The sequence below is a fragment of the Fringilla coelebs genome, assembly GCF_963513975.1.
Source record: "Fringilla coelebs genome assembly, chromosome: 4".
In the NCBI taxonomy this organism is placed as follows: Eukaryota; Metazoa; Chordata; class Aves; order Passeriformes; family Fringillidae; genus Fringilla; species Fringilla coelebs.
Window position 1 is genome coordinate 67,804,611 of NC_140032.1, and position 16,936 is coordinate 67,821,546.

The 16,936-nt window shown below is 42.9% G+C and overlaps 2 protein-coding genes across 2 annotated transcripts in view; one reads left to right on the forward strand and one right to left on the reverse strand.

Moving 5' to 3' along the window:
* AFG2A (AFG2 AAA ATPase homolog A) overlaps positions 1 to 4,533 on the reverse strand; it is a gene marked incomplete at its 5' end in the record, with an annotated part of 161,995 nt that extends 157,462 nt beyond the window's left edge. Inside the window, 8 exon segments of the mRNA XM_084204934.1 lie at positions 385 to 999; positions 1,828 to 1,886; positions 3,053 to 3,210; positions 3,779 to 3,903; positions 4,315 to 4,455; positions 4,458 to 4,481; positions 4,484 to 4,523; positions 4,525 to 4,533. Of these exon segments, the coding sequence (XP_084061060.1) occupies positions 385 to 999; positions 1,828 to 1,886; positions 3,053 to 3,210; positions 3,779 to 3,903; positions 4,315 to 4,455; positions 4,458 to 4,481; positions 4,484 to 4,523; positions 4,525 to 4,533 (1,171 nt within the window).
* On the forward strand, positions 4,523 to 16,910 carry NUDT6 (nudix hydrolase 6). Its single transcript, XM_084204935.1, has 5 exons — positions 4,523 to 4,691; positions 5,639 to 5,842; positions 10,627 to 10,682; positions 13,141 to 13,195; positions 16,101 to 16,910. The coding sequence occupies exons 1-5, from the start codon at positions 4,532 to 4,534 to the stop codon at positions 16,487 to 16,489; spliced, it is 864 nt and encodes a 287-aa protein (XP_084061061.1). The 5' UTR covers positions 4,523 to 4,531; the 3' UTR covers positions 16,490 to 16,910.
* Positions 16,911 to 16,936: the final 26 nt, after the last annotated feature.

Below are 16,936 nucleotides of genomic sequence, written 5' to 3' on the forward strand. Positions count from 1 at the left end.
TCCATTGAAAAGATACGATTAACTGAGTCTACCAACACAAAATCTTATGACAACACAAACAACTGCCCCTTTCAAGTGTCCAAGTACAGAAGTCTGTTCTATTCGCTATAAATTCTGTTCATGCATGCTTGAATTTTGGTGCAGACACACATTTTTTCCCTGCTCAACTGTTTTTCATACAGGATAACCAGAACATCTTCTGTGTATATATATAAATAACAAGTGTAATTATAAAGCAGTTTGACATTGTTTGGACACATAAGTTTACCAGATCAGTTACATAAAATTCAGTGCATAATCCTGGAGTAATTAGTGTTTAAAAATAAAAAAAAATCACATTAAAGAAGAAAGTTAATGAAGAAAGCCAACTCTCAGGCATCATACCGTAACTCTTGAACAGTTCAGGTTGCTTCAAGGGCAGTTCAATAGTTTCTCTAATAGTTCTGAGCTGGCTGCTTAAGCCTCCTATCATGTCATAGGTGACCCGGGACTGACACTCGCCATCCTCTGCTACACCGGTCCTTGGTTCAATAAAATTGATTTTAGTTCTTGAAGAAATGAAGTAAAAACAATCTGCATTGCTCACTGCTCCGATTTTGCCAGTTAGTGGGAGTCCCTCAGTGCTGCCTTCCCCAGCCAGCTCCAAATCCTGGGTGAGGTCTGCACCATCTCCCCTGCTCATTTTGTCTCCATGCCCAGAGTCTGGAGCACTGGGTGTGACTGGTGAGCCTGGACCCACAGCTTTGCTCGGGGTGCTCATGGAGGCAACCTCTGGACTGTCTCCAATGTCCATCCTGCCCAGCTGCAAGGACAAGTCTAAGGCACTGCTCTCCAAATCAGACCTCTCATGGTCTGGCTCGTTGGAATCACCAAGAATGGTGCTGCCCTGGGCAATCAGCTCTGCGCCGTCAGTCCCCTTCACTTTCATCACCACGATGTTGCAAAGTTTGCCATAATAAGTGAAAGCCAAGAGGTTTCCTGGCAGGACTATTTTACCATCTGTGAGAATATTAAAGAAGAAAAAAAGACAAAGATGACACTATCTCAATTTACTTTGGCAACAATTAACACTCAGATATTCTTGCATGAGAATAATTCTTTATCAGGAAGCTTGGAAAATGCTATAAATGAACATAACAAAAGGTAATTACGAGGTAATTTCAGGTTCTTTGAATGATCCTTTTGTGCACAAGCAGACTCTACATAAGATACTGACAAATGTTTATCCAGTAATCTCCCTACACTTCAACTCGTGATTAATTTCATCTTTTTAAATTTCATACAAAGAGAGGACTTTGGAATTAGTATTGTAAGAAATAAAAATTTTGTATTCACTACCTTTAATAATTTACCTTGCTTTTTTGCCTTCCTTATGTACACCTACCACCCAATGAAGAGTAACTGTACCTATTTACTACCAACATTAAAAAAAAAAGGCATTCAGAGATTGGAAATTCAAGTTAATGTTGATCCTTTAACTTGCTATTATCGTGCAGCAGTGCACTCTTTTCCTCACAGTGCAAGTAAACTCTGGAGTGCACTACAGTATCAGCCTGAAGGCTGCCAATGGGTGCTGAACACTCCTAGCTTGAGCCAGCAATACAAGCAATGGACAGGAGAAATGGAACCACAACTATATGCAAATTAGATGTTTGCAGCATGACATAATTAGTTAGCCCAAGACAGACCCCTGAACAAAGTGTGAACAAAGTAACATCCCCTATTTTGCCACAAGCCCTTGATTAAAAACATAAAAGGAAAATGTTTACTCTTGTATCCAGAGCTACAAAAACTGAACAGTCAAAATAGAAGCAGCAAAACTCATACCAAGGTTTCTCAGCAGACAGACAGACATTTCCTCAGCATTAACAGTGGCATCTTTGTCCCTGTGGTAGGAAGGGAAAAAATTGGTTTTCCAAGCACTTAAAACCAAAACCACAGTCCGCAGCACTTCACAGTCTTCATATCATATGGACTTAACCCTGACGGTATTAGACACATAGTAACACAAGAAGTGTACCTATTTAATCTAGTTTTGCCAAACAAAATGTTGTAATTAACAAAATCCCAAGTTGCATTTATAGTTTCTTAGGATCACAAATAGGCAGAGCAGGCAACTTAGCTGTCCAGGCATGATAATCATTGCTACAGGTGCTGAGAAGAATTTAAATCAGGCAGGTCTCTTTCAGCCTTGCAGACACAAATACACAATTTTCATTGACTAAAACAATGCCTTGAGCACTTGCATATCCACAATCAAAACACTCCAAGGTTTCCCACAAAGCATTTTCTAGTTGCTTAGTTAGCTGACTCAGAGCTAAGACTCACTTCACCCCCATTTTTCAGACGGAAGCCCTCAACTTCTGCAAGCACTCACACACCTGGGGGCTGAAAAGCAGCGGCACCAAGGGCATCGACAGCGGATGCAGCTGCTGCAACTCCAAGCGTGAACAACGGAGGGAGCCCTAAGCCCGGCAATGAAAGCTGCTTCTCATTTTAGCCATCAAGCAAGCAGCTTGATGGAAAACAGGTGTATTAAGTTAATTTAGAGGACACCTCTTAATGCATCAGAGCCTTTCCTGATGAGTAAACACATAGTTAACTATACGTTGTTGGGGTCTGATTCTTCTAAGTGGAGGAAAAGCTAAATTATGCATACAAGCACTACCCAGAGGTGCTGAATTTGCAGAGAATGAACTACACCTATAAAGCATCTAGAACTCTAGGAAGTACTTGAGCAATGGGACTTCAATGTATGCTTTTAGTAATTTATGTTCGTGCCTGTTACATTAAACTATGGCTCTCTGGACATCAGGAGGAATTTCTTCATGGGGAAAAAAATCTGCAAATGACTGCTTGGGAACTGTGATGTTTATTTACATCATAGTCACACTTTCAAAAGTAACTGTAAAGTAACTTTATTTAGGAAATAACTATAATCAGACTCTACAACAATCCAAATGCCAACTCGTTGAAATGATAAGAGATTGACAACATTTTCAAGGGATCTGGTTGAATAAAAATCTCAATAAGGTTATTACAGCTTCCATACCTCAACTTTACATTGACTTCCTCTGCCTGGATGACTGCACCAGTCACAGGCTGTACAGTGATGGCATCACCTGGATTTACTTTCAAGTTCTTCTGTGTGGTTTCAGCAAGCCCAATTTTCCCCCCTGGGAAGCCTGCGGTGGGCCAAGCAGTACAGACCTGGGAAGAGTTTTCAAAGCAAACACCTGTCAGTTGAGGTCTTGTCCCTCTCATTTCCAGTCAAGGTTAATATGAAGGATTAGGTTAAAATCTGGTTCCCCTGAGCAAGAGACAAGGGGCACTGAGCTCTTAAGATTTGATCTAAGACACTTTTAAAATTAATAGGATTGTATTTTGCCTACAAATGTGATAAAAAATTCCACAAGGACTTTCTACACATTCTGGAGACGAGTCAGAAGCATACACTATACTGATCAGAAAATGCTACGCATCAGTGAAAAAAAGCTTAGCAAATTAACTATACACTTTATTTGCAAGTAAAACAGATGTCTGTGCTTACGCAAGATATAATATATAACTCATTTACTCACACACTTTTATTCACATTATAAATTTATAGAAAAAAAATCAGCTGCATGGCTTTTTTCCAACACGGAGAATACAGATGCAACTACAGTGCAGAAAACATGGAAGAGGACATTCATAATTTTTCTCAATGCATAGCCCATGCTGGTTCCATTGAATACAGCACGGGGAAAGCACTTATAGGGTCAAGAAAGGGCCTCACCTCCTGCCGCCCATCAACGGAGGTGAGCAGGGCCGGCCTCCCTATGCAAAGATCCGCAGACTTCATGCTGCTCAGCGACAGCTGCGCCAGCGTTCGGCGCAGCATCTTTGGGACTTTGTCATCTCCTAAGTTTTCGGGAGACAAAAAAAAAATTAATTTTTCCTGCCCTTCCCCTCAGTAACTCAGTTTCCCGCGCTCCCCGGGCAGCACAGCCTCGCCAGCCCTCATGGCGCCCGCGCTGAGGGGAGCGCGCGGACCCCCGTGAGGCGATGCCGCCGGCGGGGCTGGGAACACGGCCGGTGCCCCCCTGCCGCACCTTCCACCGGGATTTCGCTACCGCCGGTACCCTTCCACGGGGATAAGGGTAGGTTTCATGGAGGCCTGGAGTGAGAGATCCCCCGGTCCCGCGTTCCTGAGCCGCCGGGAGAGTGGCTGGGCAGGGACTCAGATTCAAATGAGGCGCCCTCAGCGCGCCGGGCTGAGGCAGCGGGGCCAGGCTGCCGGAGCTACCCGTGCCCGCCTCCCTCACGACGTACCTGCCTCCACAACGTCGGCGACACGCAGCACCAGCGGCCCGCCCGCGGCAGCTCCGAGGGGAGCATCCCGCGGGGAGCCGCCACCCGCGGCTGGGCGCCCCTTGCTCTTCCTTCTGGAAGAGGAGGCGGACATGCTGCCGGTGGCCGGCGCGGAGCGGTTCCGGAGCAGAGGCCGGCACCGCCCCGGGGGCGGCCGCTCCCCGCCCCGCTCAGCGCCATGGCGGGCCTGTGGCGGGGGCTGCGGAGGGCGAGGGGCTGGGCAGTCCTGGCGGGGCTTCGGGCGAGGACGGACAAGTTCGGGGGTGTGAGCGTGGACCTGGGCGAGCTGCGCGGCTCCCCGCGGCTGGAGCGGGCCGCCTTCGGGCGGTGGCTGCGGGGCAAGTGCCGGGCGGGGGTCCCGAGTGCCGGGGTGGGCGGGGGGCGGTGTGTGAGGGGCGGCGTGTGAGGGGCGGCGGGGGCGCCGCTAGGGGGCGCCCTCAGCCGCCGCCTTCCCCTCACAGACCCGGAGCCGCGGCCGGGAGGTGAAGGGCGCTGGCAGGAGGAAAACAGATCGTTCACAGAACCATAAAATAGTTAGGGTTGCAAGGGACCCCTGGAGATCATCCAGTCCGATGGCCCGGAGCAGGTGACACAGGAGTGACAAACCACAGCAGGTGGGTTTGGAATGTCTCCAGAGAAGGAGACTGCGCGCCCCTGCTGGGCAGCCTGATCCAGTGCTCTGCCACTCTCAGTATGAAGTTGTTCTTCCTCATGTTGAGGTGAAACTTCAGGTGTTTCAGTTTATGATCATTGCTCCTTGTCTCGTCACTGGGTCCTACTGAAAAGAGTCTGGCATCATTCTCTGGGCACCCACCGTTGAGGTGTTTGAATGGATTGATGAAGTCCCATTGAGACTCATCTTCTCCTGACTGAACAGGTCCAACTCCCACAGTCTCCTCACAGAGAGATGGTCCAGACCCCTCATCCTTTTTGTGGCCTCCACTGGACCCACTCCAGTAGTTCCTTATCTTCCTTGTACTGAGGAGCCCAGAACTGGACACAGGACTCCAGAAGACTAGGTCCCCTGTTTCTCATGGCAGACCCTAAATGTAAAAGCCATAATTTTGCATGTGAACACCCAGTTGTACCACACAAAATGTCAACCTGGCAGCCTCTGAGAGTGCTGGTGAGTTTCTCACAACAACAGTAGTTTTACCCTGTGGTAAATGACATGAAAATTCAGTTTTTTGCACATTACCAATGGCTGTAGTGTGTGGTGAAGTTTAAAGGAACACAGATCAAGGGCAAAAGGGTCCCTTACCCTCCTCACTTCCCTCTCTTGCAGAGTCCGTGTCTCAGTGGCGGGATGAAGGCCGTGTTGCTGTCTGGCTCCATGTCCCCATCCTCCAGAGCAGCCTTGTGGCAGTGGCTGCTTCCCAAGGCTTTGCTTTCCACCATGCTGAGCAGGGCTCGTCCACCCTGACGCTGTGGCTGGGAGAGGGGCCCAGCAGGCTGCCAGGGTTTGCCACACACCAGCTGGGGGTTGCAGGTGAGTTGCAGGAGTAGATGCACCCACAGAAAGTCTTGAAGGAGCCCTTTGGAGCCTGTTCAGTAGGAATTGTTCCTCTGTACAATCAGCACATGGAAGCCAGCTGGCTACTGCATTTTGGAATGAAAAAGCAACCACCAATGTAGAGAAAAAAAGCACTTCTCTGCACTGTGTGTTTAATATGTATATACTGTGTTCAAGTTAATGTCTGTAAATGGGGAAAACGACCCAACAGGGATTGTTCAGAAGCTAAAACAACTATTAGCCTGAATTGCAATGGTCTGAAAGCTGATCTAAGCTGTGCCTAGAAATCTCTAATCCAAACATATATTTTACAAAAAAAAACCCACAAACACCATACTCTTATCCTTATAGACCTCCCACAACCACAGCTATAAAGTTGTTCCATAACAGAAAATTTCTGAGGAGCTAGACAAGACAGTTTCCCCTTTTTTCATATAGCACAGCACAAGGGACTGATGATGAGCCAAAAGTACAGTCATCTTGAAGTTAGCTTCACCAAATTCCAGTGGTTTTGTTCTCTCACTCAGCAGAGTTCCATAGATAAGCCATTACCTATTCTATCACTCATTTATCTGTAATTGGAGATTGGTTGGGACCCCTCATGTACTGGTTAAGGGTTACATTAACACACAGAAATTATGAGGCTGGGGAAAGCACATCTCTTCAGTTGCAGCCCTGGCTTGTTTGTCCTTGGCGTGCAGGGACTCTGTAGAGTGTTTTTTCTCCACCAAGCGGTGTTAAGGCCCATAAACAGCAATTTGAAAAATCTAGTTAGGAAGAACTCACAAAAGATGGTTTGTTCTGTGTAGCAGCAGGTCAGGTGAAAGTAGCCCCTTGAATTACAAAACAGTGGTGCTGCCGTCAGTAGTGGGAGTCTTCGGTTCCCAGGCCAGCAGAGGGCAGGGTGGATGCCGAAGGCGGCCTTGGAGTTTGTCAATGGACATGTTGGAGCATGTTTTCCTGAGGTATGGAAACCTCACCATTAAAATATGTGGCATCAAACTGGAGCGGGACAGTGCATTCTCCTCGCAAAAGCGCCGGGTTACTCCTTGTGAGGAAACCTAAGTGAAAGAGAGGTTTTCTGATTAGAACTTGCACAGCTGAAGGTGCTGCTTGAAAGGAAATCACATAAAGGATGAGTTGGGACCCTGGTGGGCCTCAGAAAGAGTTATTAGAAAAGTCATAACTCTGAAAGACTCGCAAATATTGAAAAATACATTTTCAGAGCATAATTTGTAGCTGTGCTTCAAAACACTTTACACTCTGCAAGTAGGAAAAAAACATTAAAGAAAACTTTGGTAAGTGCAGGTATACAGATTTCATAATTTCTTGTATGGATTTTAAAATATATATACACAACATATAATGTATGTGTTCCTTCCTACCATTTTTCGAACGTGTACTGTTTTAGTCATTATTGGGATTTTCTTTAAAGGACATAAATACTTCAGGAAAGCATTCTAGGCCGGTAAACAAGTGTGAAATAATGACTGCTATGTGGGGTTTTTTTGTCCTTTGTTCTACTCACTGTCAGTGGATCTGGAACACATCCCAAAAATACACTTAGCAGCGTGGATACCACCTGGTAGGTTTATTCATTATCTTTCTACTTTAGGAGGGAGACCCTGGGTAGTGGAAAGGGTCCATTCTATTTTTAATTCATTTTCTTCAAATATTAAAGTATTTAAATATGGATATTGGGGAGGGGGTCAAACGCAAGGCTTTCTTTATTCCCTAACCAAAAAATATTTTATAATGTGTCTGCAGTAAATAAGAGTCTCCATCTCAAAGCTGTGGGCAGTCAGTGGTATGCAGGAGTCAGTCCTGTGAGCATCCTGAAATGGAAAGCAGAGATGTGGAGACTGGTTGGCTGGCCAGCAGGGAGCCAGCACAGGAACAGGGAGCAGGTAGTGAGTATCATTGCCAAGTAGACCAGCAGCTGGTTTTCCTCCTGTCTGGAGTTTCCCACAGCAAACACAGCACAGCCAGGGCTTGTGCCTCAGGACCATGCAGCCAAATGATGACAAAGGTGTGAATAAGCGGGGTCAGGTCATGTTTTACCAGACTGGATCAGAGTGGCCAAGCAGAGAGTAGCAAATGTTACTCACTGGGCTTGGCCATTATTGTTCAGAAATAGTGGAATGTGTGATGTGTCTTCCAGCTAAGTTACTACATCCGTTTGTAGGCGGCAGGATTTTCCACATGTGTAAAGATACAGAGGAGTCTCTGGTGTATGAAGTGATTAACATGTTTTTAAAAAGCATTTCCAAAATGCTCCACCTCTGAGGAGGATGTGGCCTGCCATCCAGAAAGTGACATGTTTGTAAATATGCAGCATATCCAGAAAGTGTCATGATTGTAAATATGACATGTTTGCAAGTGTGCAACAATGGCATGAGAGGACAAGCTGAGGAAGGAAAGTAAAAGGAGAGGAAGAAATGTGAAAGGCATTTTCTTCCCCCTCACAAAGTCTGCAAGCCTTACAACGTAGCTGTTATTTGCATTGCTATGACCTTAATCCACTTGTTAAAATAATGCCCTTGGAGTTGAAGGACTCCAGGAAGGAGAGCCTACACACACACAGAGGATCATCAGCCAGTCCTGGGACTTAAAGAAATCTAAAATGAGCAGCTGCCCAGGAAGATGGAGATGGATAGGTTTGATAAGCCACTTAGAAAAAGTGACTTAAAAGCAGTTCCCAAGTTCTTTAACAAATACCTGCTCCTGTCTACTGATGCTTACAGTGCAAGCAGTGGTGTCTGCACTCATTCTGTGGTTGACAAGTGCATCTCAGCACTGAACAACATCTCTGCATGCATTTTTACATCAGTCATAAATAAAACAGGTAGGATAAGGATATTTTTCTCCTCCATTACTCATTATCTGGAGTTATCTAAGGGATTATTTTTATTGTTTAAATACTTTTCTTGTCTGTTCCCCAAAAGAGAACCTTCAAAACCAAGTGGTATTGTAATAGTGTTTACTTGGTTGGGTTTCAAGTATAAACCTTTCCAGAAAGTCATCCTGGCATAGGATGAATTAAAGCTCCAGGTACCACATTTGTAGCAGGAGGGAGAGTTTTAGAAAACACAGTTCAGGGCAGTCAAACTCTAATCTCACTGATGCCAACCAGGTGTGGTCTAGCAAGGGAACATGAGACCAGGCAAAAAATCCTGCTACTGTGTTTTCTTCCTTCTTGCTCTAGATTTAGGTGTCCCCTAGCAGAGATTCTGATCACCTCACTGGGAATTTCACTGCCAAAAATTACATTCAAAGGCTTCAATTTCAGGGGAACAAAGGAGAGCGAACACAGTTTCTGTTTGATTCAAACGGCAGTTTTCTGCCTTCACCAGCCCTCCCTGGTCTTAGCAAAGCCTTTGGCTGAGGAATGGCTTTTCTAGAAAACAAATCCTCTAATCACAAACTTCCTCCTGTTTCCTTTTGTTGCCTCTTTTAATCATTACCGTAGTTGAACTTGGACACTGCTAAGTATTTACAGGAGGAATGAAATCATAAAGTCACAAGCCACAGGGAGGCAGATATGTGACTACCCTTTGATATATCTTGAAGGAAGACTGGTACTTCATCTTCGAAATATCCTCCTACACATAACTCTGCCATGTATTATTAAAAAACAGGATGTTTTTAGCTGGACACTCACTCCTTAATAATTCCTTCCTGTGGGTATAGTTCCCCATAGCATTTTAAATGCATATGTCATCACAGATGTGCCTGTATCCTCCTCCTCCAGCTGTAAAATGATGTGAGCATTTTGTTACCGTTAACCTCTAATTTGAAAGCCATGCATGACTGATGTGGAAAAGATCCTGGTAGGTTGCACCACAGCACTCATCCTTCTCACCACAGCGCTCTTTAAAATCTGAGAAAAATACCTGTTGTAAGGGAAGGACATTTTTAAAGTATGACCAATAAGTATGACATAATTAAAGATGAAAGCACTTGGGTTCCAGAAAGTAGGAAAACTTGTAATCTGTGGGATAAAGTAATGGGCTGAGCATGAGGACATAAGGAAAAGCTGCACTTCTCAGTCAGACAGGTTTTTTCATCAAGTGAAAGTGTCACTTTTCACTTGGAAGCAATACTTTTTGATAAAGAAGTTGACTCAGATTATGGTGCAGTTTCTGTCATGAGTTGTCAGCTGGGTAGTGCGAGTTCAGAGACAGTCATACAATTGAACATTATCTGTACAGTCAGCACTAAACCTGGTGTGTTATTAACCCAAAAACACACAAATCTTCACTACAGCAGGTAGTGAATTTGTCATGAATTTCACAGGAGAAAAATTCATCCCCCTTAAGGGTGGCTTCTCAGCTAGAGTCACTGGAAAATTCTCTGTTATTTGAGGAAGATTACAGGCCCATCTCTGCTGAAGCGAGCAGCTTTGCCAGATTGTTTGGGTAACCTCTTGATCTTGCATTCTTTAGTTCTGATATTAACACAAGCAAGTTTTTCTTTTCATTTCTTGTCTAATCTGGAACTTAAAAAGTGCAATTATTTATCTTGGTACTGCCAACTTTGAATTTTTCTACGGTATACTTAACCTTTTTGTGATATTTTTTTGTGCATCCATTTTCCACTGACAAACCACTTTGTGATTCATCCATACAAACCTTGCTAACTGCATAGTAGCAAAACATGTTAAAACATGTTAAATTTATCAAAACATGTTAAATTTTGGTTGTTAGGATTGAATTATGTTGTCCAATACTTTCTCTTTTTCAATATTCTTTCTATACCAGGTGCTGTTCTAGATGAAAGCACTGGAAAGGTGTTGGTTGTACAAGACAGAAATAAGGTAAGTTTGTTACAGGATTATAAAATAGAGAAGTTCATTTAGATAAACCTATTCTATAATATAAAACAAAATATATTTTATTTTTATTCCAGTCCAAAATTGTGATAGTTAAAAGTTACTTCCTTTTACACTTAAACACATCTAGCAACAGATTGCTGAATTCCATATTAGGGGAAAAAAAGCAACTCTAAAAATCAACAGCTTTGTTACAAATTATAACTGCAGATTGATTCAGCAGAAGTAAGTATCCTTCCTGTTTTGAGTTTTCTGTTTTGCCCTGTAACTGACCCAGACATCCCTGATCTTTGTTTGGATCCGTGCAGACCTCTGGAAAATCCCCATGGCTTGAAACAGATTTTGAGAGAAGGATTCTGATTTGGTTTGGTTTCCAAAATTCCAGGCATATCTGTGGCTTTAAACAAGCAGTAGCATGGTTGGCCATGACCTGGAGACCACCTTGGTCCAGCAGGTGTAAAGATCTTTAATTCCTCACACATGGAAGTGCCCGCATTCACTACAGAGGATGCCAGAGCAGAGCAGTGCTGTGGTGAGGGTGGCTCATGCGATGTGGCTTAAGGTCACCGAGCATCCATCGCTGAAATGTCTGCCAGCCCCTATCAGACTGACCCAGGTTCTAACTCAGCTGCTGCAGAAAGCTCTCAGGCTCACAGGCAGCTGCCTGTGCTACTCCATTCAAGAGACATTTAGCCTCCATTACACTTTCATTTGCAAGTTAAAGTGTTTCATGTTAAAGCTGCATTAATTAACTCTCCGAGAAACTGAGATTAATGCCATTTTAACATGAAACAATCAAAGCTTAGCTAGGTGGACTGAAATACACTTGGATGCATGTTTTTCATTTTATACAGTTAAAACTGTGCTGGAATCTCACTGGCTGCATTCTCCTGTCTTTCCTGAGATGGATACTAAGACTTCTCCTCAGGACCCAAAACATCAATTCATTAGAACCTACAACACAGTTAATGAACTTCAGTGAAAGAGTGCTTTCATAGGCAGGTTCACTCATACCACATGTTGAGTTTCTAACACAAAACTCAAGGGTATTTCTCTTCCTCTAAACTTGTTTCCTGTAACTAAAGATGTCTATTTTTTATTTTTGTATTTTATATTTTTACTTACAATAAATTAAAATGTTGAGGACTTGGTCTTAGGAGGACTTTCAGGCTTTCATTCAACAATTACCAATTAAAGCATAAACCTACCTCTCATGCTGTAGACTCGAAAAGTGGTTCCAGCTCCAGAGTCTCCAGGGACAGAACAGCACACTGTAAACATTAAAAACATGACATTTATTTACCCTTTTATACACAAAAATTTACCCTTTTATACCCTTAATACCTATTATTTACCCTTTTATACACAAAAATATAAATGTGCATGCTTACCTTTTAGTAAATATCTTGAACAGATATCGGAGAAAAAAAAACCAACAGCTGTTGGAATTTTAAGAGCTGTTTGGGTTTAATTGTGACAGGACAATTCCACAGCACACAAAGATTTCCAGGAACTAAAAGTAAATCTGAAAGCCAATAGACAAATATATGTATTTTCCATCTGCACTATTTTTAATCTATTACTTGAAATTCCTATCCAAGCCCTTTAAGAATGCCCAGGGAAAAAAAAATAGTTTTCCAATGCAGTCATTAGTTTCAAATCACTGGAAAGCACACAGCTTCCCTGTTATGCTACATAGACAAAAAAAAGCTTTTTTTGAGCCAGTGTGCCTTTTTACTGCATTTATTTCTAGGAGAAGGGTAACTTCTTCCCACATAAACTTTTAACAAGGAAAGAAATAGAAAGTACATAGAAGTAAAGGTAAAGCCTACAAATCTTTGTGCTCTTGCAGGGACTGGGACTCCTTTAGCAGTGTGAGTAACACCAAGCCTGCACTTCACGCTTTAATATTGAACTTTATTGTCAATAAATGTTTCTATACATAAATCACACACAAGCCCTCATTTCTTGTATTCCATGAAAATGACAAGTTACACTAAATTATCATTACAGACATCTTAAAGCCAGTGCAGTATAGAACAGTACAATCATAATACCTGTTTGTAAGATTAAATATATATACATTTTTAAAAGCCAAAACAATGGAAGTGGAATACATTAGTGATTAAATATAAGATTATATAGTCTCTAGCAGCTTTTTAAAAAACATCCAACTACTCTATCTAGCAGCAACATTGTCTAATGATTGTTAGACGGTTTGTATTTTCAATCAGTAGGTGTTTTGTTCCCATAGTTCTTACAGACTGTAGCTGTCTCTAATGATCCTGTCAGCAGGAACAAGTTCCTACTTACTGATATTTGTAAAATAACAAGACTGCAACTTCAGCAAAAAAAACCAAACTTATGTGTTAATTGTCTCCTTCTTAATAAAGAGTGCAACACAGGCTGACTACTTCATTAATGGATTTTTCCTCCCATACAGACTGTAAACGCATGGAAATTTCCAGGAGGTCTGTCTAATCCAGGAGAAGACATTGGTAAGTCCTATGAGAACAGGTCAGCCATCAACAGAACTATAAAGACATGAACACCACTGAAGTACAGCATGACCCACATTGCTCCTGTGATGGATTGTTTCCTTGAATTAATGGTCAGTAGATGGAGTGACACAATCCTGGGACCCTAATGGTAGCACGGTAGCATGTTCAGGACAAAGAAGTTTTGTGTTTGCAACATTTACTCTTTCCCACACTTTCTTTTAGTGAGGCCAGCTAAGTTTTTGTAGGCTGGTCAGATATGCTGCAATATGAGCCAGAAGTGCAGAGGATTAAGGTAATCCATATATAGCCCGAATAAAACTGAAACAGGGAGCTCTCGTCTCGCACTGGAATCCAGGGCAGTGACCTCAGGGATGGACTGAGCAAAAATTTCCATTCCAATAAATGCACTTGCTTCCTTCCACCCCCTTGACTTGATTAGTTTGAACCAAGAGCTCCTCAGCACAGGGCCAGGGTGAAGTGCAGGGCCTCAGTCTTGTGGGCACCTACTCCCAGCAGGAACATGAAGCACTCCTGTGGTAGGAAACAATGCTGGTTTGAGGAAACTTCTCATTTCTCTCCAACACAGCACAGCTGATGAACACTGCTGCAGTTTATCTTCACAGGAAAATGAACAAGGGTGTTTATGAAGAGAGAGAAAATCTGGGTTTTTTCTCCTTGTATCTCAGCCCTTAAAATCGTGATCCATAGGCTGGTTACTGAAGCTGGCTGTCGAGCCCAGGCTTCCTGACTGTTCTGTACCTTAGAAATACCTACAGTTTTAGCAGTCTCCCTGCAACAATGTGTGGTAGGGTTGTATTCCACTTATTATTTCAATACACAGAGAAAGTTACTGGTTGTCAGGATATGGTTTAGTTTTTGTAACTGATGTTTTAAGTCTTTCTGTCAAACCTGGTGATGGAAATCCAAAATATTTGCTGGACAATGTAATGTAACATGGTGAAATGGATCCATGTTTTCAAAAGAATCCCAAATGCCATGGCTGTTGTCTAGCCAGGCTCCTTCTCACTTCTAGTGCCAGCAGCAGCAGGATTTTTGTACCCTAGGAAACAACAAATGCCCAGGACTGGCATTCCAGTGGGACTCCCCAGAGTGATACTGCTACTGGGTACAACAGCAGCCATCCCTCACTTCACGGGTGAGATTATGGCTGGAGCCTGGACTGAAAATCACCCAGGAGAAAAGTGTCTTACAGCTTCCCTCCTGCCACTTCTAAACTACAGGTTAATAAAAGTTAAGATTCTCTGCATCACATCTTATATAACAAGAAGATATAAATTAGTCAAGCATAAAATATGATAGAGCCTAATTTTCCTTTTTCATTCTTACATCAAACCTTAAAAACACAAGTCACTCAAAGGACTAAATTTTAAATTACAATTAAAAATTGCAATTACATTGCCTAAAATCCTTTGGTTACATGAAGTGACAAAATGCTTGGCTGCCTACTTAAATGAGTGCAAACTGACTCATGCAAGTGACACCAATTTCATAATTCAGATTAAGCAAAGTGCACACATTTTTGTATCTGAGTATTTCTGAAACTCCAGCCCTGGTGTTTCTTCTAGTTTAATTGTCATTAGATATTTTTATATATACACACTCACATTTAAATAAAAGGGAAACAGAAAATGGCACTTCATCTAAAAGCAAAGCTCAAAGCTTAAATGAAATCCGTCATTATTGTGAATTTCTTAACCACAGCCTGCCTCAGCATTCCTCACAATCTCAGTTCACTTCTGTATTTCCAATATCTGAAACTACCCCTGAAACATCTGCTTTGTTCCCCTCTGACTTGGCAAGATGCAAGCCTCCACAGGATGGTGAATCTCTAGAGTCTTTTAAAATGCACTTGCTTTTGGAAGCAAGCCAGCACGCATTCCTTACTGAAAATGAACTAACAGGAGCAGGTAACATTGCACAACAGTTCTGGACATTGACCACTCAAAGCAGAGATGACCAGGAGGTTATTACATTAATTTGGGAAAAGCCAGTATTTAACCTACCAGTACTTACCCCAGGCAAGCAGGATTTGACTTGACTATGATGAAACTGCAGACTTCGGGGAAATCAGTGGAATATTAAAAAACTTCTTAGGGGCTCCTCAATTTATTATTGAAGAGAAAAATATCTCTGGAGGAGTTCTGGATGGATGGGTGGTTCTCTGGCTGTAATTGCAGCACACAGACCCTGTAGACCCTTAAAGTTCCTGCTGCGTTTGTGGTGAGGAATGTTAGCACTGACCTCACTCTGGCTGGGGCACACAGAATGCACACATGCAGCGCAGATGCAGCACGTTTACAGCATGTTTCCTGCAAGAACAGGCTCTGTGCTGCACTGGTGCTGCGGCATATTTGAAATGTCACCTGACTCTTATGGTACATCTTGAAAAAGACCTGGCACCAACTTCCACTCTCTGAAGAGTTTTACCCATTTTGTTACTGTTTGGGGTGAAGTGCAGTGAAACTGATCTGATCAAGAGATCTGACATCAGTACAGGTGCAGCTGCACAGAATCTGAACCCGAGAGTAGGCAGGGGCAAAAAGAGGGATGGGGATCCAAAGGACTACAAAGACAGTGCAGTGTTGTCTTCGATTAACGGATCAGTGGAGCCAGCAGCCATCAGTGTCCATTACAAACCACACCCTGCACAGCATTACCAAAGTAATTCTGTAGGATATACACAGGAAAAGCACATAGCAATTACTGTTGTTTGGGAATCAAAATACCACTTATTCTTGTGTTGGAAAAACAGACCTACATTCTGAAAACCTTATGAAGCAGAATAGAGAACATGCTGAGTAAGAGGCTTTCCACCTTTCCAAAAGGTTTAAGGAGTGCTAAGTGACTCAGATGTACTGCAAGGATTGCTCTTTCCACCCAGGAGACACAGCGGTTCGAGAGGTTTTTGAGGAGACTGGCATCAAGTCAGAGTTCAAGTCCATCCTAAGCATCAGGCAGCAACACCAGCACCCTGGAGCCTTTGGGAAGTCGGACATGTACATCATCTGCCGCATGGAGCCCTCCTCCTTCCACATCAGCTTCTGCCAGCACGAGTGCCTCCGGTGCGAGTGGATGGACCTGGAGGAGCTGGCCAGGACAGAAAACACCACGCCCATCACCAGCAACGTGGCCAAGCTCTTACTGTTCGGGTACCGGGAAGGGTTTGATAAGATTGACATAACCATGAGGGAGTTCCCAGCTGTCTACACAGGCCTGTTCTACAAGCTCTACCACAGGGAGCTGCCCGAGTCCTACAGAAACATGACATGATAGCAATACATTTCACATTTCCTTATAATAATAATTTAGAATTATTGCAGTGTTGAATATTATAGTTATCTGTGGACTTATTTTTATGTAATTATTAGAACATAATTATTCTCTAATAAGCTAAGATATAAATTATTTTTAAAGGTAATTATTGCTATGAGTGTGCATCAAGTTTGTTCTCCTCTACTCCATAAAGCAAGCATAAGGTAAATAAAATACATAGGTACCTAGAGGAAAACAAAAGTGTTACTGATCCTGAAAATATATTCTGCAAGTCATTTTGCCTCCATACACACTGGCACAATAGGTTTAAAGAGCAATATAAAGACATTCATGGTTTAATCTGGTATCTGCAAAAGTAGTTATAATATCAGCAAATAATTGCTTATATTTGGCTACTTCAGAGAGGAGTAGGAAAGGTGACATCTTTAGTGCTGTGTAGCACTG